This window comes from Porites lutea, chromosome 10, assembly GCF_958299795.1.
Source record: "Porites lutea chromosome 10, jaPorLute2.1, whole genome shotgun sequence".
In the NCBI taxonomy this organism is placed as follows: Eukaryota; Metazoa; Cnidaria; class Anthozoa; order Scleractinia; family Poritidae; genus Porites; species Porites lutea.
The window spans coordinates 29,027,700-29,053,048 of NC_133210.1; the positions used below are offsets into that span (position 1 = coordinate 29,027,700).

General features: G+C 37.5%; 2 protein-coding genes across 3 annotated transcripts; one reads left to right on the forward strand and one right to left on the reverse strand.

Moving 5' to 3' along the window:
* Positions 1–321: 321 nt before the first annotated feature.
* On the forward strand, positions 322–19,853 carry LOC140949892 (dixin-like). 2 transcript variants are annotated; one of them, XM_073399035.1, is made up of 15 exons: positions 322–628; positions 5,016–5,136; positions 7,629–7,751; positions 8,716–8,959; positions 9,561–9,981; positions 11,128–11,305; positions 12,013–12,272; positions 12,618–12,716; positions 13,006–13,119; positions 13,703–13,804; positions 13,896–13,973; positions 14,098–14,164; positions 14,891–14,984; positions 15,838–15,946; positions 16,873–19,853. In XM_073399035.1, exons 1-15 carry the CDS (start codon positions 428–430, stop codon positions 16,981–16,983), a joined length of 2,322 nt encoding a protein of 773 aa, XP_073255136.1. In that variant the 5' UTR covers positions 322–427; the 3' UTR covers positions 16,984–19,853. The 2 variants fall into 2 exon arrangements, with proteins under 2 accessions (XP_073255136.1, XP_073255137.1); XM_073399036.1 differs by lacking the exon at positions 322–628 and adding an exon at positions 4,511–4,760.
* Positions 19,680–24,359, reverse strand: LOC140949893 (out at first protein-like). Its single transcript, XM_073399037.1, has 4 exons — positions 24,145–24,359; positions 22,688–22,822; positions 21,514–21,688; positions 19,680–20,804 (listed from the first exon to the last, which is right to left on the reverse strand). The coding sequence occupies exons 1-4, from the start codon at positions 24,349–24,351 to the stop codon at positions 20,512–20,514; spliced, it is 810 nt and encodes a 269-aa protein (XP_073255138.1). The 5' UTR covers positions 24,352–24,359; the 3' UTR covers positions 19,680–20,511.
* Between the last annotated feature and the right edge of the window lie 990 nt (positions 24,360–25,349).

Sequence of the window (25,349 nt, forward strand, 5' to 3'; positions counted from 1 at the left end):
CTGAGAGGATTCTAGTGATGGGCTCCTGTGCTAACCCATTTTGCGTGGTGCCTTTTTGTGGTGGCTCAGTATTCTTCATTTTACCAAGGCTCTGTTTTTACCAGCTTTGACACGGTATATTTCAGATTTGACTTATCTCTTGTCACTTTTAAGTTATTGAATTTTGTCATAGATATACTGTCATTCATGTTCGATATGGCATTTATATTGTCATGCTAATTTGGATTTTTATCTCCTTGATTTCTCTACCCCGCGGGAGGAAAGTTTTCGCTCTAGCCTCCCCCCACCATCCCCTCCCTGGCTTAACCGATCGAATATCGATTTTATCATTATCCGTCGCAGAAGTCACAGACTTATTGTAATGGCTTCCTGCTCTCAGAAGATCGAGAAGTGGACTTAAACTCTCGACCATTATTGTGTAAATGGAATGTCAGGAAGATACTATGAAGGAGCCAGCAACGCCAAGATGTATTCTTTCCCGAATGAAGCTGGCAAACCAAGTCAGGTTTCTTCTCCTAATCCGTCGCGAAGCAAGGTGAAGCGAGAAGGTTTCCATGAAAGCTACACGTATCCTTCGTTGGCCCGGGAAACGCTAAAGCGAAACGCCGAAGAAGGAAACAAACGCGAGGTAAGCTTAACTGTTACCCTGGAGTTAAGTCTTATTATTCTACAGTTGTGTGGAATAAACCTTGTTGCGCTTGAATGACGCTTTGGCTTGTTCCTGGAGCGCTTTTATATGCTTTCACGGCTTGTGGACACTCATTCAAGCGTGTTTACGCGGTAATTTTTATACCTGTCTACGCACTTGTGAGATAACATTTCATTTCCAACTAATTTTCCACCTATTTATCACGAATCGAGACATTTTAAATAAAATTAATAAAACTGCCTATATTTTTAATGAATATAGAAATTCCATCTTTATTAATTAAATGCATCGAGCATTTTTTATTAACAAAAATGTCCTCTTGCCTTTCGCTCTGGCGGCCGGCCGGTGAAGTGTTGACATGTTCGATTGTTTGATGACGATAAATTTCGATAAGTGCATTCATTTGTTCGTTCGATTGACGCATAATAGAACTTTTAAAACACGCATAAACTTTTAGGTAACCGACCCTGTTGCTTTCGGATTACTTTGTATGAATTTGCATATTGTATCCATGTTATAATACTTGCTAACGGTTTTAACCTCCATAGCGACAGAATACCCGTCATTGACGTTATTGATCATACTTTTTTTGACGCTAAGGTTTAGTTTATATCTCGCATTTAAATGTTAAAACTTTCTAGCTATTTCTCCAAGGGTTTGTTATTTCTAAATGACTCAAAGAAAACACAAGTGCAGTATAGCTTTCCTATATTAAAGTACTTCCTTAAAAACTTGAAGAAAATTATGGCTTACAATAATAAAAACAAGCTAGCCGTTTGCAAAAAGGAAAAAAAAAAAAACCGGCAAAATGCTGTTAGAGTAACAGGAAAATGTTGTGTTAGAAGTTGAAAGTTAGAAGATACAGTCAGATTTCTGTTGATTACTTACATCATTGTTACATTTGTAATGTCTTTACATAATGGGCTTAGGGGTGCTGGTATGTGAATAAGTTGTAAATTCACCACAGTTAATTGGATTTAGGGAGGTTCTTCAGCCAAACTCAGACTTCATATATAAATGCAGAATGAGTGATTCCAGAAAATATCCATACCATACCACGGGCGGCATCTTGGAATTCCGAGGGAGGGGGGGTTTCTTGGACTGGAATTCCGAAGACGTGGGGGGGTAACGCAGTTTGGAATTCCAAAGGCATGGGGGGTGTTTCAGCTCTGAATTCAGTGAATTTCCAGAGGAAAGACGGCGAAAGCTCTTTGAAATCGCTGACCTGTTAACATTCCCAGTTTGTAAATGAAGCACGAACCGACCACGGAGGAAGTATGCGTTCATGCAGATGGGTAAGTAGATGGGTTGTGCAGCAAGCTCCACATCGAAGAGGCCTTAAAGTTGATGAATTGTTAGTCAACTGATTAATAAAAATATAACCAAGTCGGTGTTTCTCGCCGATTGTCGATCGACGATGTGTTGTTGCGTGCTGAAAACTCGCACCAGTCTCTCGTTTCCAAATAGAATGCCTGACAGATTTTGTGTTTCGAGCCGATTTTCACGCCAACATGTAGGTAGTAAAATCCGACAGGGTGCAATATGGCGGGTGACTGAATATCGATCGTAAACTTTACTCTTGTCAGCGTCCACTGGTATCAATACGATCTACTCCTGAAAATATGACGGTATTGAATGGAAAACAAAAAGTTCTATTAGGTGGTAAGCAGCTTAAAGATAATGCTTAGAAGGAATAGCTACGGTGTACTAACATTAACAAACTTGAGTTGCTTGATCGTCTGACTAAAAATTGTGAACAGAATCCTTTTGCAGAGGGAAAAAGTGCAAGTTTCTCGTTCGTTTGAAGATTTAGGCAGACGAACAGGAATTCCAAAGGGTCTGAAACAAAAGTGGAAAATTCCGGAGGAGAGGGGGGGTTAGCGATTTTGGAATTCGGAAGGCAAGGGGGGGATAAGCATTTTGGAATTTCCGAGGGCAAGGGGGGGTTAAAATACTCATGCCACCCGTGGTAGGGTATGGATATTTTCCGGAATCACCCAATAGTCAGGAATACACAGGATCAAAGCTAAAAGAACACCTTGTAACAGTCAAAACTGTGAAATACAGTCAGCTTTCTTATTAAATGGACCACCAGGCCCCAGCGGGAGGAGGGGGGGTACTTCCTTATATAAGCTATATAGGTATGCGCCGCCTCATCAGGTTGGGTTTTTGCACCTTTTAAGTCCGAAAACGGGTATAGGTTTTGCCCATTTTGGTCTGGAATCGGGTATGCTTTTCAAGGCAACTATGAGAGTGTATGAACATATTTATAGTTTCAATTCCAAATGAGTAAGAAAGAAAAAGAAATATGCAAATTCTAAATGGATTTGAAGAATTTTTTTGTTTTCACTCTAATCTTAGTAATAATGACATAATTTCTGCCTTAAGGCTAGGTCCTGAAAATGGGTATGGATTTTAGAGGTCTGGTCTGAAAACAGGCGTGGAAAATGACAGTTTTTGGTCTGAAAAAGGGTCAGGATTTGAAGAACTGGGTGGCACGCCCCTGCCAAGAATTCCCAGGAGTACCCACCCAGGGCCACCAGGGCCAAGTTGTTAAAGCCCAGTTAGTGGTTCTTTTAAAAAACAGGTCATAGGATTTTTATGGTAACTAATCTTGGACATGTACTATTCCTCTTTCTAAAAACTTTGCCCAGGTTAGGGATGAAGCTGAGGAAAAGCTAAGCAGGATTTTTTACTCAACTGCACCTTTAAAATGTTTTCCAGAGCAATTTCAGCCGGTGTAAGCTATTTTTTAGCCAGTGAAATAAGCCGGCACCCCCCCGGCTCTTAGTGACATCCCAGCCAGGTTTCCCCTTTATAGATATTCCATGAAAATGGCTGAATAATGACAGAAAACTTAAGCTGTTTTTTTGAGAGACTGGTGTCCTTCACACAAAGGCGTCTGGTTGCCAGCCTAAGAGCCCTTTCCATTTGTTAGAACTGGCTGGCCAGACGGGTCAAGTTGTAAAGAGAATTCCTCTATCATGACTATCCAGCCAGATCAGTCTTTTTAGAAAATGGTATGCTCGACTGTGGTGGATTTTAGAGAAAATTTCATGAAAAGACTAATGTTTCATTTTCAAAATGACTGGTCCAGCCAGCCAGTTCTGACTTTTGGTATTAAGCCTCTAAGATTGAGATGGCTATTAAAATACATGTGTGTACTAATATTTTAACAGCTGATCTAAGAATGTCAGTAAGAGTTGTCCTCTGCTATAATTTTACTTGGCTCCCAGTGGGGGGAGGAGGAGGGTACTCCTGATTTCAAGTGATGGGGATGATTGAATGGGGGGCAAAAATTAAAACTTAAAAACATCCCAAGGGGTTGCAACAAAACCCCAAAAAATTGTGGACCAAAAATTTTAAAAAAAAATTTAAAAGATCCCCTGTCTCACTCAGTTTTTGAGATGAGATGTTTTGTATGGGGCTCTTTAATTATTATAAATTATTATGGTAATAATTATTACCATAATTTATAATAGTTATTTAATTATTAAAGGGCTATAACTTGAATCTTAATACACAATATCAGTAGAAAAAAGTTTGTATCACTTTTAAAGTTACAATTGATTCATACTTCATTTTTTATGAAAGTTTTATGAAAACTAGTTTTGACAAGGCTACAAGCAACATAGTACCTTAAATTGATCACTGAACAATGCTTTTAATCAATCAACGTTCTTTTGACACTGTCTTACATTATTCTGTCTTGTGTCCTATTCATGGAGTGTAGGCTTTAAAAGGGCCTCTATTATTTCCCATACTACAATATTTTTTATTGTTATGCAAAGTCATGATAGGTTTCAGCAGTCAGTGAACCATAAACAAGCTGCCTTACATGAATCACTCAACATTCCATGTCTGTTGTTGAACCAAATTGTGTTTTCTATCGGTAATTTCTTGCTTCAGAGCGTTGTTCATTTGAAAGTGTCGCAAACCAATGGACACATTTTAAAAACTTTTTCACATGAGCTTTGATACATGCTCAGTTAGTTCAAATAATATTATTTATTGTGCTACGTAAGTGGCTGTGGAAATGGTTTGATCTATAAGAATATTGAGAAGCAAAATGTCTGACAAGGAGAAGAGTAATTCACAGGGTGATTATACGGTAAATAATGTGATAATCTATCATTATTGCCTCGGATCAATTCATCTGATAACTTTCATAGAAATGATAATATATTATGTTCATGCCGAATTTTGGACTTTATCGTTCAAGTGAAAGTTCAAGAGTAGTTCCTTAAATTTACATAGTTTGTTCCTGTATTGTATGAGGTAATTTTTTGTGTCAGCCCTGGTTCCGGAATGTGGGAGTTAAAAACTTTGCTGCAATGTTCATCTTTTATATTGTCTTCTTTGATAGGAACAGTATGTTGCTTGGGTGAACTCACAGCTAAAGAAGAGACCTGGCAGTCGGTTTGTGCGTGAAATTCCTCGAGATACTAAAGATGGAGTTGCTTTGGTTCAGTTAGTTGAAGTTTTAGGTGAGATCCCTTGAAAATAGAATCAATAAGTGCTGGTTATGTTTTGACAAGAGTATTAGGAGCATGATGACATGGTGTGTTTTTAATAATCTCATTAAGTATCACTTGAGTGACCTTTAGGCTTGCTTCATCAAATATTTACCCTCTTATAGTTATTGCTGAATCTAAGTTAATTAAAAGAGGCTAGTCTGTGATGAACATTGTAAAGCTCTGCTCAATTTAGGACAGAATGCTAACTCAGATTATTTTGTGTGCAGTATAAAAAGGTTAACTAACAAAATATTACCTTTGTTTTTTAATGGAATACACTGTAGGCTAAAAAAGAATTAAGTTATATATTTCTATAACGGCACAATAATTTAGTCCATGCATTGTTTATTAATGCACTCTATAATAATTATTGCAATAATTGTTTGGTGTGTGCTAATTATCTTTCAGAACTAATTTTAGTGGTGTGGTTTGACATATTTGAAGAATAACCCTGTTGTATACAAGATGTTTTGTGGTTGCCTGTTATTAAATCTGTCATTTTGGTGATTCTGTAAGATTATTATTTGTTTATTACAACCTGTTCCATGGTACATGTCAAGTATTTATTTTCTTTTTTAATTGGTGCAGGCTTAAAAAGAGTGTTGTTAGAAGTTAGTTTAAAAACCACTTTTCAGAATGTTTTCTTTTAAATGAAAGTTTTTTGTGGCTTGTCAACTGAGTTTGTTTTAGAAATAAACAGCCAAACAGGTAAATGTACATGTGATATTATTAAATTAGCTGTATCGGTTTTGCTATTGCACCAGCGAATTCTGTTCGTAACTTACTATCCACTGACCAGTTTGACATGACTGTATTATGGGCTCAAGTGTACAACTCATTGAGGTGACATGTTTTTTTAGACTATCTGCTGATCAGTTATTGCTTTTTAATTGATCATGGGCTCAGGTCCAAAATTTTCATTGTCAAAGGAACTATGTCTTGTGGATGGTTTCGATTGCATCACCGGGTTCGTTTGTGCTCATGAACGTGACCTTAAATTATCTCTTATGCACGGTTATTGAAAATTACTTCCGGTGTGTTTTTGTATTCATTTTAAGAATAGCACTAAAAAAACAGGTCTTATAATAAATAACTTATTAACCTCGTCCGTTCGGTTATTGCAGGGAAATCTCAGACCAGGTCTTGACCTGCCAGGTCAATACGTCATGGCCTAGGTCTGAGATTTCCCTGTAATGACCTCACTCTCAGTCTCTAAGTAGTATTTACTGGATTATGATTCAGCTGATAGATCGTTGTTCACAGTACCCTCAAACTGATAGTGAGCTGTCAGATAAAGCTAAGATTTTGAGTCCTTATCCCTTTTGATGATGGTAAATAAGGGAGGTGGTACAGCAAATGATTGTTTAATAATACTGGGTCATACAGACTTTGTAGTATAACTTGTGTATATTAGTCTCATTGTCTAATGTGCATTTAATCATATTTTTATGTCAAAATGCATATTAAATGTTATATATTATTATTATTCATTTTTTTGTCTTGGTCCATAAAATTCCAAAATCCAGCCATCTTAAAAGGAATAACCTAATGCTTATAGTCAATAACACATCCGTAAAATTCCGAAAATAAGCCCCGGGGCTTATATTTTTTTAAAGGCCCTTTTTGAGGGGCTTATTTTTGAAGGGGCTTATATTCGGAGGGGCTTATCTACGGACGGAAATTTGCGTTTCAAAACCGATTGGGCTAGCTTATAGTTGGAAGTAAATTTACCGTTTTTGCTTTGTTTACTTGGTATTTAAGGGCAATTTTCCAAGTACAAGCCCCCGGGGGGCTTATATTTGGAGGGACGATTTAATGGAGGGTTTTTTGCGTTATCGCTTTGGGGGGCTTATTTGGAGGGGCTTATACATGGAGGGGCTTATTTTTGGAATTTTACGGTATATACTTCTCAGCTTGTGATTTGTGCTACCTATGATAATGCCCCTCTAAACTGACTTTACATGTGTATTAATTTCATTGATGAAATTAACGAAACTTTTGTGGTTCATCATTTACACAGTTTCTTTTATAACTAACCCTTGAACTTTGTTTTCAAGCTCCCTGGGCCAATTTGTAGAATTTCAAGAAGTTTTGAAAATATTTTACATGTAACTTACACGTGTAACAACAAACCCTCAAAATAAATAATTTAAAAAGTGATTAGTATTCTCAGAGGTCGCAGTAAGGTAACACCTCTTACATTATAAGAATGCCAGTTATGTTAAATATGGATCAATTTCTCTTAATTGACAGTAATGTTGAACCTTTGATCAGAAGTGTTATGGTGCCAAGAATAATGTACTGTATCTGTTAGATAACTACATGCTTTATGTTTACAGCTGTTAGTGTAGTATCAGGTGCAAACAGAGTCTCAAGCTATGATATATCTGTATCATTGGACACTTTAGGATCAACACACTGACTTTAAAAATGTTCTAAATTATCAATTCTGATTTTTTCAGCTGGTGAAGCTCTTAAATTTGATGAATCACCAGCCACATACGCATCCAAGAAAGAAAATGTGGATCAAGTCTTGCACTTTATGGCAGCACAGAGAATTAAAATGCGGCAGATCTCCTCTAAAGGTACTGAATATTGCATTAATTTTTCAGAAATTTGTTGTCTTTGAGAAGATATTGAAGACATACTAACGGTACTATCCCTCAAGTAAGAACCTATCTTTCAATAACCTGTTGGGCTAAAATTTGGCCATTAGATTCCTCCTAAACTATCATCTTTTTTATTTGAAACAGGTTCTTTATTTCTAAAATCCATGTAAAATAATATGTACTTTGAAGGAGAATTTCAAACAAAATTCATGTGATCAGAGCAACCTTGTGATGAGGGAGTGACCCTGCCTAGGGGAAGTAGCGGTATTTCTAAGTGTATCATGCTACAAAGACAGCAACAGGGTAATGATTCGGCCATGTGGGCTTGCAGAGTTGTCAGAAAGTTTTGAAGTAGAAGGCTGAGTTTTCAAAGTAAGCGGCCAGTCCAGGGATATTTTACTTCAAAAAAGCCATCCGTAAAGAAATGCCAAGCAGAGTAGCCAGCCGATACTGACCAAGTAGGCGGTGATTTTCGCTGGCAGCCGGCTACTTATGACAACCCTGGGCTTGTGGGCTCATATGTTCCTTACCGTACCTTTTTCAAGTAAGTGCGATCTAATAAGTGCAGCTGTTATCGACCAGCGTTTTAAGAAAAAAACACATTAGAAGATTTTCAAGTACTGCGTAGGCCCCAACAACATGGCTTTTGGTAGAAATCCGTCTAAAATACCTCTTTTAAAGTCATTTTGTAAATAAAACCTGTAGATATTATGTGTAGGTTGGATTTCCTGTTATATCCATGAATTTGGATTGGCCCCACAGGTATGTCCAGGAATGTTAGTCTTGGGGTTTTTTGTAATATAGCAAAGTTTCATGCTTTATCATAAAAGTGAATTATTTACTATATTTTTGGTCGATAACAGCTAGACTAAATGACACTGTGACAGGTTTATGGTCCTGCCGATGATAAAATAATCGCAAAACTTGCATTTTGTTTCAGACATTGTGGATGGCAATGTGAAAGCTACAATGCGACTGGTACTTGCTTTAGCTGCACACTTCAAACCTGGGAGTGTCAAGCCAGCAGCGCATCAGAGTGGCAGTTCCCAATCACCCCAGGCTACCAAGCTAACCCGCAGTCCATCTGCTGCGGCAGCTGCTGCTGAGGCGGCTGCTGCTATTGGAGAAGCCAGTAGGAAAGCTGCAAGCGCAGGGAGGCACATACGAATGCCCTTCAGGCTTAGGTAATAACATTGTCAGATTTGTTAGCTTTCTTACAGGATGCAAAGAAAGTCAGTTTTACAGCTTGCCTGAATAGCAAGATGTAGCTACCGTGTACTAGCCCAAAAGTCATTCACGATTAGTTTGAATTCTCCTTAAAACTTCACTTGCCTCTCTGGCAAGTTAAGAACAGAATTTGCTAGTGCAGTAGCAAAAACCACCTGCCTCAGGCTGTTGGACACTAGTTTAATTGCACACTGTCTTGTGCTTTGATTAGTCATCTCTGAAAGTTATTGTCAGGGAAAAATCCAAATTATAAAAGTAAATCTAGAGAACTATAACAGTCCTTGTCATCTGATTGAATTATTGTTTGGTACTGTTAGTTTTAGTGAAGAGAGAGAAATAAAGAGGAACCTAAAAAAAAGAAACTTGAATTACATGTTGGGCTAAGAACCAACAACAAACTCAACTCAGAAGGAAGGATGGAAGTGAGAATTCAAACAGCACCATAGAGCTAAGAGGCATTTGGCATAGGACTGGACATACAGCCATCTGACTGAACCACCTTTGCTTCCTTGTATATTAAAAAAAAAAATGTTTATTTAATGTTTTTGATGATTTTAGGAAGCAGCCCAAGGCAACAACCCCTGGAACTCCAAAGTCAGATCATCGTGCTTTGGACATCAGCCCTTCAAATACTCCAGTTCTTTCTTCCTCACCCCTAAACTCCCCCCTTAATAGAACACCTATAAAGAAAGTGAATCGACAATCCAATGCCGAGGTTCGACACGACAAGGACACTGGTTCTGGAGGCTCTAACCATAGTAGTGGCAGTTCTACTCCTAAGCTTCCTCGACAAGACTCTGACACTCTGCAGTCAATGTCAGACTCTGAATCAGTCATTTCTCTCCATGGACTTAGTCGGAATAATAATAGTGGTATTTTCCCAAATTTAGAGTTTCTCCGTGAGGTAACTGAAGGGTATGATGACATGGAAGAGGATACAAGTAATGTAAAGGAAATGCTGCTGCAGCTACAAAATTTGGTGAGTTTTAATTTGTAAAAAGGTGGTCACAAACACCTAGAAATTGGTTTTAAAAAAAATGACGCTTATAGATAATTTTTGCCCAAACTCCTACTGTAGGTTACCCTGTTGTCCAAATTAACTGTAAGCCAGCGAAATGTTGTGTACAAAGTTGAATGTGATTTGTGCGATGCAAATTAACTTGTAGTGGAACATAAACATTTTATAGCTGGCAAGCATTTCATGAAAAAGCACAGGCAGGTGAACCTTGATACAAACTTTAAAGTCCTCAAGAATTGCTGATGGAAACTTGAGTGTATTAGAAATGTTATTATCATTAATAAATACACAATATTTCTGGCTCCCTTCGTTTACATTTTTATTGTCATTTTTCCATTGTAAATATGCCTTTTTAACACTTTCTTTTTCTACAACAATTATATCCACAAACCATATTACTTTCCTAGCTTTGGCTGATAATGATGTCATTAAATCATCAGATAGTCAATTTTCTTTTTATTGTTAATTTTTGTTTTAAATTGGGTCATAGACTGCTTATATTAGCAGTTATTCTGAATGTTAGCCCCACCCTTGCGCTTTACTGAAATAATTATATAGAGGAGATTACACTGTGGCGCAAAGATATGAATTTTATTTTCGAGTGGCAAAACCATATTTTATGAACGAGTGCAGCAAGTGAGTAAAATATTGTTTTTGCCTTGAGAAAATGAAATTCATATCTTCAAGCGGCCATGTAATGTTCTTTTTATTATATAGACAAAAAGACATCAATAAAATAATAGATTTTTATTTGCCAAAAAGTAATTGTGATGGCTCAAAGTTACAGTACAGCAATATAAGACATTGTTTACTAGAATCTTGAGAAAAAACACTGAGCTGAACAAGACTCTACAATGATAAAATATAAGCAAAGCTTTGAAAAATATTAATGTGTAAGTAAAATTTGAAAAATGATACATAATTACCCAAGTTACATCATCAATAAACTCGCTTGTGAGATTATGGAAAACAAACCACTCGGTCCCAGATGTAGTTTTTATCAGTTTTACGAGTGGTTTATTTTCCAGTAAAACACTCGTGTCTATATAATAAAAAAATATATTACTACTGAAAGCTTTAATATGCATGTGTTATTAATTTTTCTAGTTGTTGAATGGCCGAGTGGAGGAAGATGAAATTCCTGAAGAGTACTGTGGTCTTGAAGGGTCCTCAGTGCAGGAACAGCTCACGATTGTAAGCAGCCGTCTTGATCAGAGAGAAGCAGATTATGATAGTCTGAAAACAGAACTAAATAAAACAAAAGAGGAGTGTATTAATCTACAAGGTAACTGACAAATCAGGGTGCAAAGAAAATCACGTTTACAGCTTTTCATTCAGGCAAGCTGAATTGTTATTCAAATTCCTCAAAAAACATCTCTTCTCCTGTCGAGCAAGTTAAAAACAGAATTCACTAGCCCAATAGCAAAATCCACTGGCCCCGAGCTATCAGACACAACTTTCTTTTCTCGCTGCAAATTAACAATATGATCCTTCACTACCAGGGCTTTTACTAAGATTTCAAGGGTAGGGAATTAAACGGTAGGGAGTTTCCTTTGGTTTTACTCTGCTTTTGCTTGCTATTAAAGTAGTTGGGGTTATGCTTGTACAGTACATACAGCTATAGTAGCCTGGAAAGTCCCTGGCCCCCTCCCTTAGTGACAGTCCTGCTTCACAGCAGTTTGCGGCAACATGTTGCAGCGACAAATTATTGCTTCGTGTGTGCTAAAGAATTTTTGTGAAAATCTTTGTCTGCACAACAGAATTTTGTTGCCGCAACAAGTCGCACAAAATCAAATCAGACAGAACTTATGCTTGTTGCAGGGACAAAATTCTCTTGTTGAGACAAAGATTTCCACAACAATTCTCCAGTACAAGTTGTCGCTGCGACATGTTGTGTAACTTGTTGCGGCAATTATCACCCAACCTGATCATACAGAGTGATTTGTCACTGCAACGTTTCGCCTAGTGTGTTCCTACCTTAAATATTTGCAGGTATAAAGTCTGGTCTTATGTCGAGACTCAACCAACAAGAACAGACTATAATGCATCTTCAATCTGATACACTAAAACACGAGTTCATGCAGCAACAACATGAATCAGAAGTAGCACAGTTTAAATGGCAGCTTGCGGAGAGAGATAAAGAGGTGTCTTCCCTTAGAAATGAGCTGATTCGCCGAGAGAAGACATTGGATAAACAGAGAGCAGAGCTTGAAGATGCTATCAGGCACATAGAAGAGCTTAAGTATGCACAGGTACTGAGTACAGGGTTTGTAGGTGTACTGTGTGTTCTGGTTCAATAATTATTTTTATTGTTGGTTCGAATTTTCTTTTTGTTTGTTGATAATTAGTAACAAAGGGAAATAAAATTAAACCACAGTATACTCAATTGTTATATTGTATAAAATCGGTCTTTTGTTATCTTCTTTCATGTGTGGTTCTAGTAGGATCCTTGCCCAAGGGACGTGGATCCACATGGATGATTACAGGCATACAGTAAAAAAAAAGAAGCTATACAATTGCCTTTTGTAAATAGCCCCTACACCAACATGACTAGCACAGAAATTAAAAATTATGAATATCATTTTTATGAATTGCAGACAGGACCTAACAGATATGTAGATGACCACAAAATCATGGAATTGCAGCAGAGAATAAGAGATCTTCAGGCAAAGCTTGATTCTGTTGGCAGTCATGAGGTAAGGTGTCATGTCACCATGCCATTGGGTGGGGCAGTCAAGTTGGTTTTTGAGGAGAGGGGAAAACAGTACCCAGAGGTCAACCTCTCAAAGCAAGGAAGAGATCTAACAACTAACTTAACCTACATGTGGCGTCGATGCCGGGATTTGAACCTGGGCCACATTGGTGGGAGGAGAGTGCTCTCACAACTGTGTCACTCTTTCTCCCCTTGCTCTCCTTGCTTTCATTCGATTCTTGGAAAGGTCTGTTATTGACGGACTTGTTTTAACAATCAATCACTTGTTTTAGGCTAGCCTGTCAGCTCGCATTTCCTCACAGGATGAAAAAATGGCATCATTAGAGGACAGGATTTTAAATCCACAGAGTGTTCAAAGCTCGGCATTTATTTCTCACGGATCAAAAGTAAGTTCTTATTTTGTAATAAATAGTTTTCCTAATGGATTTACAATGTAACAGGTTAGTTTCATGGAAAATTTCAACACTTAACAGCCGACAAAACTTAATGGTAATCAATTTCTTTCCTTTGTTGCATTTTGCAATCAATTATTGTATGTCTCAAGCAAAAACTAGCATTTCTGGGCAAATCCTTCTAAATTTGACTTGGTTCATAACATTACAAACCGAGTCAAATTTAGAAGGATTTTAATGGAGTCATCAGAGCATAACTGGGCTTATAATTATCTCAGAGACAATTTGCCCGGAAATGCTAGTTTTTGGCAAGTGGGCCTCTTGGGTGTTGTTCTTTCAGAATATCCTGACAAATCCCATAATTTTTGCAAATTTAATTTTTATGACATCATCACTTAAGAACTCTATTCATTTGACACTATTTTAATTGTACATTTTCCAGACTAAGTATTCATCCGTTAAGATACAAATTATTCGTACAAATAATATGTCAATATGATAATCAATATTAATAATAATTATTAATTTAAAACATTGGACTCAGCTGCAAGTATCTGTGCGTACATTGTTTTGACAGAGATCAGAGGAAATGGAGGTAGTGCGTGAAGCCATTGAAAGTCTAAGAAGCTGTTTTAGAGCACATGATCCTCATCATCACACACTGGATACACTAGAACAGGTAATGTAGGTATACACTTTTTGTGTTACAACCAATGAAATTCCAAAGCCACCATTGAAAAATGGGCTGACATTTTTTTTCTGTCTTGTAGAGTATTTATGCAGTCCAGTCGTCAACAAATCAGCCGTTCCACTATTTGGATTCTGATCCAGAAAACAGTAATATAAAGGCAAGGACAGAGTATTTACTTATGCCATTTTCATGAGTGGTAATTTACATGTTTAAACAGGTCTAAAAACTCTTAAAAAATTATAACATGGTCAGGTTGACGGTGTGGCCTTATCTTTTTTCAGGGAGTAAATGGATTTGACCATAGTAATGGATACAATAGTAAAACACCAGCATCTTCTAGAACTCCAGGTAGTATAATATGCTTAGCTTGTTCCTTGGCTTTGCAGAGTGAGGTTATAAATTGGCCAAAAATTGTTTTGCACATGTGTAGCTTGAGACAGTTGAATCTCACCTAACCCATTTACTGGTATGCATATTGTGGGTTGGCGTCTGCAGTTGCTTAGCAACAAAGCCATCAGAATTCAAAACCACAAGAACTTGTTTGGCTGTTTCTTCGGCCATTTTAGCGATCAAGAAACGCTTTTCATAATGAAGAAAAATTGAACATTATTTCACTAGATCATGACACATTCTAGGCTTCTGATCAGAGTTGTCATAAAGAGCCTTAACCCACGACACCTGTTATGGCTGAGCTTGATCATTCTATGTTACAGGTGATCAAAGTGGAAAGCTAAAGGTGGCACTATAGATTTTTGTGAGATGTTCCGGGTGAATCTTCATTTGCTATGGCTGCTTCAAAACTTAATGACAGCCCTACTGATTACGACTCCGACTCCCTCACTAGTGAAAACCAGCCTTTAAACCCATGTCTAGTAGATACCAGTGGTGGTCACTGCCCCACTGTCATGGTTTTTTATGTGCCATTGGGAATTGATCCTGGGCCTTAACGGCTCTGAAGCCTGGTACCCAACCAGTATTGTATGAGCTAATGAGTCCTGAAGCTAACCCATCAGACAAGATAAATCCACAAGTATTATAATTTTTTTTTGGTTAATGACTTTTATTTGGTTACAGGAGGTGCTACTTCTGGAATGTCAGGAATCAGCACCAAAGTACTGTACTTTACAGAGAAAACCGTCACACCTTTTCTTACATCCATTCCCAGAAGGTGAGAGTAGTAGAGCCCTGTGAATGCAATGGTTAGTAGAGGCAGCGTGGCCGAGTAGTTAGAGTGCTAGACTTGTAATCCCGAAGCCCCAAGTTTAAGTCCCGCCCTGACTGCTAGCTGCATTTGTTCTTGGTAGTCCCAAGTTCAAATCCTCGGCCACGCTTGTAAATAGTCAACTGGTTCGCCTCCTGCCAGTTGGGATTCTAAAACATATTATGTTCTATTTGAATTATTGTTTCACTATCCCTGAAAAGCCCCATAAGGAGAGTGGATAATTAAGTACTTGTTCTTCTTCTTCTTCTTCTTCTTCTTCTTCTTCTTCTTCTTCTTCTTCTTCTTCTTCTTATTATTATTATTATTATTATTATTATGGTTTCTCACAGTGCAACTACTGGAACCAGGGCACTTGAAAGAAGATTATCCAATCACAACATTTTTTTGAAAACAGAAGATTCTCAAGTTTTTTTTTAAATGTGAACAGACCAATAAAAATCAAGGGAAAACTATGCAACCAATAAAAATTTTTAAAACCATTGAACTTACCTGACTTTCAGAAAACAGCCCTCAAATTTACGATTGTTGCTGGTCCGTTTGCAAAAAACAACTTGAGAATCTTTTGTTTTTGGTTGGATAATCTTCTTCCAAGTGCCGCCATTCGAGTAGTCGCACTGTAAACGCTAGCTGTGTGAAGTAAAAACATACTTGTTTAGTCTACCAGTCAAAATCCCTATGAAATAAATTCCCATCAGATTGTGTTAGTACAAGTGGGTCGCCGTGAACTGCAAGCTCTTCTTCCTGTGTTTAAGTTGTAATATTGGGTTACTGGCTGAGGGTACTTTCTCCTGGATTTCAGATTGGGTGAAATAACTTTAGGGGATTTTAAGGAGGCTATTGACAGACCTGGAATGTTTCGCTATCACTTCAAAGCATTAGATCCTGAATTTGGAACTGTCAAAGAAGAGGTTTGTACATGTTCGCATTTTAATTATTAACTGTTTTTGTGTATGATGAAATCAGGACTGTACTTGTACCTTCTCTGACAAAAAAGGAATGGTGTGGATCACAGTCACACGGTCATACCCAGAAAAAAGCTGTAGTATGACAATTTTTTTGCGTAGATCTGAGAAGAAAATAACATGTTCTGTCTCGGTTCTAGCTAATTATTTTTTATCTTAGGTAATTTTAAGTTTTCCTGTTTCAACTTCATTAGAATACCTTACCATACCTCCAAACAAAAGAAAACAAACATTACCTGAGATAAAAAATAACTACAGCATCTCCAACATGAATTGAACTAATAGTTTCTTAGATCCTTCTATGCAGTATTTTCATGTGATTACATGTATATTATTTTATTAAAATCACAACATAGTCAAGAACATTTTCAGTGCTTCAAGCCCAACTTTTTCAGAAGATATAGTATTTAATGGTCACCAGACATATATAAAATATCAGTGGTCAGAAAAAGAAAATACATGAAAGTTTTGAACAAATTAGGTAAATTGACGGCCCAACCATCAAAAATACATTCAGAGGTGCACATGACATCTCAAGAATTTTTATTTAATACCTTGGCAACTAGTGTAAATTATAAAGAAAACAAAGCGAGAATTATTTCTCTGCATGCAAAATGTTGATCTCTTGTATGCTTTAGAATGACCATAAACATGACTAAGAAGAGCATTATGACTTAGCCAATACTTTCGCTGCAATCTTATGATGACCGTGGTTGTAGCCTGTGAACAGCAGACGCATTTCCGGTCATCGCTTATCTCCCTCCAGAAATGCATCTGCTGTTCACAGGCTACCATGGTTGCAGCCTGGAGTGCTTGTTTCAAATGCAAATGGCATTTATTTGTGATAGAAGATTGCTGATTATTAATCACAGGTTATTGACGACAGTGACTTGGTGCCTGGCTGGGAAGGAAAAATTGTGGCTTGGGTCGAAGATGATACGGGACAAAAGCTTTTGAGTAATCAAGAACAAATTATGTCATGATGAGGATTACATTCAAATTACTAATTTTAATTATTAGCTATAAATAATATTATTGTTTGTTAGATATATTATAATGATGTGTACAAAGCCTGCACAAGACAGATGTATAGCAAAAGTGGTACCTTTGTGGTGAACCTTCGGACATGGGGTTTTAAACTCCCTAGATGATGTGAATAAAGATATAGTATGTTTGGGAATAGGTCTTGCCTTCTCAGCGACAGAGAAGTTTAGATTTGAGGATGAGAATGAGTGTGAGATTTAACTCAGAGTTTTTGCATGTGTTCTCAAAAAAGCGATGCCCCGGAAAGCTTCATTTCACTTTTTTTCACCAAAAAAATCAGTACAGTTATAATATTTATACTGAAGGAGGTGAAGCCCTCTCCCAATAGCAAAATTATAAATCCTCTTACATTTGATAACATTTTCCCACCACATTCTCACTAAAACTTGTAGTAGAATGACAACTGCTATCACGTTTTTCTGCCAAAATGACACTGGTTCACGCGTGAGTAATACTAAGTATTGAGAGAATCTCATATTCGTAGTCATCCTCATCTCAGAATCTAAAGCTCTCTATTCGTGCATGCCAACTATTGTATTTGGGTAATTGTAAATAATAGTACAATAGAGTATTTTCACTTGTGTGGCCAGCATTTATGCAAGTTTACTGGAACAAAAAGAAGCATTTTCATAAGTAAAGAGTTAAACTCCCACAGAATTGGTTTGGGACCCCAACACGGCCGCCATGTCATTGTTTTGGGACACCAATATGGCCGCCGTGATGTCATGTGAAAACATTCTATACAGTCAAACCTCCAATAAACGACCAGCAAAAATGCATAGGGTAAGTAACTCCAGTTCTCTTATGGGAGGTGGTTGTTTACAAGAATCGAACCACTGGGGGTCTCTTCCAAGTCAAAGTCAGGACTCATCTACTTTATTAGCCTGCAGTGCAGGCGCATTTTTGGCGGGTGAAAGCTGCTTGTTTATGCTCGTACAGTTGTAACTGCCATCTTTGATGTTATGATGGAGGAAGATTAGGGAACCCCGCTCTTTTTGACTCGCCTTGTTTCCCTCTTTTTGAGCTTTAACATGGCGCTTTCGTGAGCAAAACATTAGCACGCCTGAAGAAAACGCCTGCACTGCAGGCTACTACTTTATGGAAGATAATTTATTGCATGCCATATGTTTAGTTCCATGTTCTCACTAAAAGTTCTTTGTATATTGGGAGCAGCATTGTAAATGCAGCAAACATAGATATCACACCATGCATCAAGTGATAACTTACAAGAGGTTAAACGCAAGAGAAAATAATAAAAATGTCAGCCCCCCAAAGTGGTTGTGATTGCTTACAGGAGGTGGTCGTTTGTAAGAGTTTCAAGTGCAAGGCTTTGATAGGGAAAAATCTGGTGTTTTGGGTAGTGGGGTCACTTATGTTAGGTGGTCGCACATGGAGGTTTGACTGTATTAAGTTGTTTATTGTCATCAGTTTCAGGACTTTGCTCCAGAAGATGGCAGTGACCCTTAGCTCCTTACTTTTTTGCTCTTGGGTGACTAGGAAATGTTAGTTTTTTTTTTTTCCATAAGAAAACATCTGCGAAGTCATTTGTGGGAAATAATAACGAGCTTAGCTAACAACGATTGCAACGTCAACGAGAATGGCAAAAACGCAATAGGTCTAGGTAAACAAAACAACAACTCTGCATGTGCGTCTTGCGTTTTTTTACATTTCTTTGCTGTCACTAGACGACTAGAACATAAAATGCCTGATTTCATGTTTTGTGGAGAGTGTGAACACAAGACAACAACTTTATTTTTTTTTTGCTGAACTCAATACAGTCTTTTATAATTCAACGAAAAAAGAACAAGTGCGATAAAGTTTGAAGCAGCACAACTTCACTTTTTAAGTGACATTTTCGTAGCCATCGCTGTCGTTGTTGCTTAAGCTCCCTAATGATACAATAGAAACGCCTCGTTTTTGACTGGTAAACACGTTATGTTTAGTTGTATTATTTTTTTCCTGCTGTGAAAGTTAATATGATAATATATGATAATTTATTACTACTAATAATATTATTTTGATGACTTAAAAATGTTACTTTATAACAGTTGTTATTTGTACCAGTCTTTCCTCTAGAATGCACTGAAACCTGCTGGGTGAAGGCTGTGATTGTTTGTGATTGAGTGGAGACCTATGTAGATAGAATGTTTAGAATTTTTGGCCAAGCAAACAAGTCTTAAGCACAAAAGTACATACAGTGGAGCTTTGATGTAATGAACCTCTGTATAATGAAGTCCTCAATACGTCAAACGATTTTCTTTATCCCAGGAATAGTAAAATATGTGAAAAAGAACCGCAATATGATGAAGCCTTGTTTTAGCAAACAAATTTTTCCAGTCCCTTGGCCCTTCGTTATGTCGAGGTTCCACTATAGTTTACTGTACTGTTATTCTAAGTGCTGACTTTTTGCATGTGACAGTTAAGGAATTGCAAACAAGAGTGTGAAATGTTGCAACTTAACGTTAAGCTGAATACAATGTTTCAATGCATGACTGTATAACCTGGAGTTATTATGGCATGTGGTCTTATTTAATGTAATACTTGCAGAACCATTATTATGTACATAATGTAGGAAAATATTAATATGAGTAGAATGACTATTGGTGACTAGGATGACTTTCACATGGTTCTCTTAAAAAAAAATGTTTTTAATACAAAATTTAATATTGTTACATTTTGCACAATGTCCAGCACCTGTTAGTGTGGAATAATATTATCAGAATGTAAGTAAAGTGTAGATAAGAATAGAAATAACATGTGTATTTGTTCAAGAGGTGAAAATAACTATTATAAAATATATTTTGCTTTATTTAAGAGAAGTGCTCTTAATTTTGCCTTTGGAGGAAAAAATATTGCAGGTTTTAAACCTTCTGAATCTTAAATAACAGGGTCACTGACACAAAATTGACCAATCAGATCAATCGTACCACTGTCTTTGTAATAAAATAATTTTTTTTGAGAATTTTTTTTCTTCAGAATAAGTGTGGTTTGTAACCTAACTTCAACAAGCTCAACAGCAATGAAATCTTATTTACATTTTTTATAAACTTTAAAATCTTAAATTGTTCTTTACAAATTCAGACATTAGTATTACAAAACTGTAATTGAAAAAATGACCAAGCATTCAAAAAAAATTTAATAGGAGCAAAATCATCTAGAAAAAAGAACATGAACGTTTTTTTGCTGCGATATTATGGCTCAACCTTCTATAAAAACAATATACAAATGTTCTGAAGAATAAAAGGGAATCAGATGTTTTGTCTTCAAATTGTACAAAATAACATCAATAAAAATTGCCCCAGTCCCCAGCTTTTTCTAGCCATTTGTTACAGCCCAGGAACTCCTGTTTTTTTTTCTACCTGCTAAAATGTTCTGTTGTACACTGTAGAAGGGGAAAGCATAAGAAAAGTAGTGAATTGGTTAATGTAGAAACTTTTTATATGTATACAAGATTGTGCCAAGTGAGGCTACGTATTCATGTCCCAAAAACAGTTCCGTCTCTCATGAACATAAAAATCAAAGTCATGGCATTTTCCACATGTTTTAATGCCGCATCGATACTCCAAGGGGTGCCCATTGTCATCTTCTCCTTGGCATAATTTCAGTTTACAGGGATACCAGCTTATGCAGACTTCACTTCTACAGATGCACTCTGCACTGAGTTCCGAAGTGTCCTTGCAACGTTTTAACACCTTTAAAAAGCCAGACTGATCCTGTGATGCTAATTCTACCTTGTCAAGATCTTCTCGTGTTGAATTTTCTGTAAGTAAAAAAGTGCTATGATGTTACTTGTCCACTTATTTTAATTAAGTCACAGGAATAGGCCATTTTAAGTAGTCCCAAGCCTCTGTTTCAAAGTGACGCTAAGTGCAAAGCCATTGATATGAAAAATATTAATGATTTTTTCTTCCTCATGCAAATAAAACTCTTTTTCACAAGTAAGGTTTTGCACTTTGCCTCAAATTGCCTCATATTCGACTTGAGAAAAAACTGTCAGTAAATGAGTCCTATATCCATCAACAGCAACTAGGACCATGATGATAATGCAACAGGCTCGTTCATCTGAGGGGCCCTAAAAGGGTTCTTTAATCCCACCTTCTCAACCCAAAGTTTCTCCCAATCCTGTTATCACATTTGGTCAATAGCGGTATCCTGCATCCAGTGCATACTCTCAATCCCGAATCTCACCCAATTTTACTTTAACCCTTTGAGTCCCATTGGTGATCAACATCAATTTTCTCCTAACCATACACTGACAAGAGATTAGGTAATGAGAATAAAATGATCACCCAAGAGAAAATGCCTTGATCTTTTATCAAATTCTCTCAACACATTCTTTAAGGAAATGTATGGAGACCAGTTTGGAGAATATTTGTTTCTGTATATGACTTCAAATAAAGCAAATCCCACATCCTGTAAAACCTTTTGGGAACCCTCACAACTCTCCCTGGTGGCTGAGCGCTGCATACCTGATAACAATAACTTGGGATCTGTTCCTTTGAACAACACCTTGCCAGCATCTTTACACAATTCTGTCAAGTTTTTATCCAGGACATCAGTAGAAGTGAGGCTGACAACATGATCCATGATGTGAGAATCACTTCCAATATCATCTTCTGGAATTCGAATTGTGCTGGGGTTTTTCTGCAAATGGAATACAAATTTTGTCTGGGTTTGCTCTGAAAGACCAATTTTTCATCATCATCATCTTCATCATATTTAACATTATCATTATCATTATACTGTAAAAATAATAATCAAACACGAGAATCTCAAGTTTTCAAACCTACTGGGGGAACAAAATTGGTTTGAATTATAACAAAGGTTTTGGTTTGAATTGTTTAGTTTGGAGGTTAATTTTATTGAGAAACCAGGAGTTTGTAGCCTGCGAAAACATCTGTTTCTCCTCACTCTTCATAGCTGTGGACGTTTCGCTCAGAGGAACGTCTGCGACTCAGCGACAGAAATTCCATACTGATGACGCAAATCAATGTTTACATAATGAATCCGGTAGTCATACGGTTCCAAATATAAATTTGTCCAATTTTATGTGTCTTCTGGTCGATTTTGGTAAAGTGTGGTGTTCATCTGCCAACGAGCTCCAGCAAAACTCAAATACTTCTTCTAGAGAAGACTATATTCCACAAATATTGACTGTTTTGTAAGAGATTGTTCAAATTTACATTAAAAAGGCCACAGAGGTCAAATTTTGACCTCTGTGGCCTTTTGTCTGTCAAGACTGTCGTTTGTAAACAAAAGCTAAAACAATGTAACTACTCTGTCGACCAATCAGCGCTTCTGACTGGATTCTGGACAGATTTTATGTCATCAGTATGGAATTTTTGTCGCTGATTCACAGACGTTCCTCTGCGCAAAACGTCCCCAGCAGCGAAGAGCGAGGAGAAACGGATGTTTTCGCAGGCTAAGGAGTTTGAAACTTGCCATTAATAGGGCATTAACAAAATTTTTGTATTTTTTATTAATGATAACAATAATAATAAAATGCTGGTAGTGGAAACACTATGAAAAGTGTGTAGCAATGGAAATGATATTACCTTGGCAAATAAAATGGTTCGTTGTTATTCACCAGTTTTGTTATTTTTATTATGCTATTATTATTATTATCAATAATGCACTATTAACCTGTCTCAGCTTTGACATGGCATCAGAAGAGATAAACTCATCTTCTACAAGTTCTGTTACAAAGCACATGGCTTCATACGAACTTTCAGCTTTGTCCATTTCCCCAAGAACAGTGACCTGGAATGTCTTCCGTTTCTAAATGAGTAGAGAAAACATATTTATCAATATCGCGACTATAACATTTACGCTCTGTAAAACACTCAGGTCTATGTGTAATAGTTTTTGGGGTAATCCACAAAGTACAAAACACCCACTCCACTAAAATATCTCAAACACAGCAGGAGTACAGCCTCCTTCAGTATTTTAAGAGTATTGATTAGTACTCTTTAAGAAAAAATTATAAGGGATAAAATTTTGGACACTTTAATGACAGAATCTGCAAAAACTGTGCACTGTGTGTGAAGAAAAATGTTAAATGTTAGCCCTGTGACTAAATTTTCAACAGCAATAAAGGATTTTTTTAAATGCTTTGTCTGGCAGTCAAAATTTTCTTATGTTACCCTTTTGAATTCTTTGTCTCCTAACAAACAGCTCTGAGCACTAACCATTTTCGCATAATCTACGCAAACGTAAAGAAAATCTGACTACCAGACATCATGGATAATAGAAAGACTGGCAGTCTTTCTATTATCCATGCAGACATCAAGTATATGTTTTGAAACTTCTGTCCGACCACAGGTGGCCCAGAAATAGTGTGTGTCAACAACATGAACTAAAGTAGTCCAGAAGTCAAAATATAACAAAACAAAGCTAACATACCTTTAACTGACCATCTCCTTGTCTTTCCTAGCCAGTTACAGACGCATTTTGTCGAGTTTTGCAATCGTAAGCACTGTCCACTCTTTAGTAAACGAAACTGCAAAACTCGACAAAATGCCACTTCAACCGATCAGGAAAGACAAGGAGACGTTCAGTTAAAGGTATGTTAGCTTTGTTTTGTTATATTTTGACTTCTGGACTACTTTAGTTCATGTTGTTGACACACACTATTTCTTGATTTTTAGTTCATGGGAGATTCGACGACTTATCCCATTTTGTCCATGTTATTGACACACATTACGTCTGGGCCGCCCGTGGTCCGACTGCCCGTTGAATACTGGACGTAGAGACAAACAACCTTCCTAACACTGTGTTAAAAGACAGCTAGCAATGTGTATCGATTAGTAAGAAGAAAGGTACACATTTTAGTGCCTCGGAGGCTTGTAAGTTGAGGTCGGAGTCTTAAAGAACGAGAAAACTCTGTGTTGTGGTTCGATCTTTCGTCGGTACTGTGGCAAGCTGCCGAATTTGCCATGTCGAGCCTACGATCCGAGCCATTTGAAATATTTTTCTGAGGTAATACCACGCTGGAGATAACGAAGTCTGCTACAGCAGATGGCTGGTGCTCAAAAGGTAATATTTATGGTAGAAAAATCACTAGAAGCTTTCAAAAGCCACGTTAAATAAAGTCAACATACCAAACGGAAGTCGATGTACACCGTAATATACCGACCCCCGTGAGTCATAAAATCAATCGTAACGTAGTCTTTTTCGGGATCTGAAAAAAAACTCTTCTGCACAATATCGCCATCTTTTGCTTTGATGTTGACAACGAGGTTTGAACAGCTGTTTTGGACGAGAAATACACATAAAATAAACCAAAAAATGGTCTCTTCGAGCGCCATCTTGTACGCTCTAAACATGAAGGACATGGATAGCAGAGGAAGTCTACTTCATCACAGGTTCCCCAAGCGAAATCCTGGTCGATCCCAGCACAGGTAGCCCAATAAAGGATGCCGAGAGGGAGAGTAAACCGTTTACATTACAACCCATAAAACGGCCAGACGTAACACATATTTTAAGTAAGGTAAGCTGTTTTTTATTGAAATTCTTTCATTTTCGTAGGTTACAAAAACGTTATTTTTTCCCCATACAAATCCTTACATTTCGAAATATTTTCTCTCGGTATAACTCAACTTCGTCCCCAGGGCTTTTCCCTCAAAAAATGGGTGGGGAGGGAAAAAGCCCTGGGGACGAGGTTGGGTTTAACTCTGGCCCTGAGGAAGGCTAATTTTGTAAGCTGAAATATTGGCCTATAATAAATCAGCCCTTTCCCGTAGTACCAGCCTTGCATTCAGTTTTGGTTTATTTTACACATCAAGTGACGTCTGGCCATAGCATCTCTTTAATCAGAGATCCGGCAAAAGGAACCAGTCACTTTTGTTTGCGCGTTGCGTGGACCGCTGCATTCAAATAGTTTTTCCTATAAACAATTAGCAACAGCGATGAAATTTTTGCATGTACACTGATTTTCCCCTTGTTCTTCTTGTTCCCCCAGTTCTCCTTGTCCCCTTGTTCCCCCTATTGACCCTATTCCCCTATTCTCCTGTCCCCCCTGTACCCGCCGTTTTACTACTTCCCCTCTCCCCTTGTACCCCTGTTCCCCTTCTCCCCCTTGTTCCCCTTCTGCCCACTGTTCCCAACACTTTGGAGAAAAAAAGCAACAGGGTGAGAAGGGGAACGAGGTACAGGTAGAACAAAGGGAAACAAGACGAAAAGGGAGAACAAGGGGAACAGGGCAACAGCGTTAACAGGGGAAAGAAGAGAAACAAAGGAACGAGTGAAAAGGAGGAACAAGGGTAACAGAGAAAACAACGGGAACAAGGGGGGCAAGGGAAACAAT

Bases quoted from the DNA above. Each gene is read 5' to 3' on its own strand.
- LOC140949892 (XM_073399035.1), top strand. From the start codon at position 428: ATGTCAGGAAGATACTATGAAGGAGCCAGCAACGCCAAGATGTATTCT. The intron at 7,752-8,715 runs GTACTGAATATT...ATTTTGTTTCAG, and splicing joins GCGGCAGATCTCCTCTAAAG to ACATTGTGGATGGCAATGTG. The intron at 9,982-11,127 runs GTGAGTTTTAAT...TAATTTTTCTAG, and splicing joins TGCTGCAGCTACAAAATTTG to TTGTTGAATGGCCGAGTGGA.
- LOC140949893 (XM_073399037.1), bottom strand. From the start codon at position 24,351: ATGGCGCTCGAAGAGACCATTTTTTGGTTTATTTTATGTGTATTTCTC. The intron at 22,823-24,144 runs GTATGTTGACTT...CTACTCATTTAG, and splicing joins TGTACATCGACTTCCGTTTG to AAACGGAAGACATTCCAGGT. The intron at 21,689-22,687 runs GTTAATAGTGCA...TTCCATTTGCAG, and splicing joins CCATGTCAAAGCTGAGACAG to AAAAACCCCAGCACAATTCG.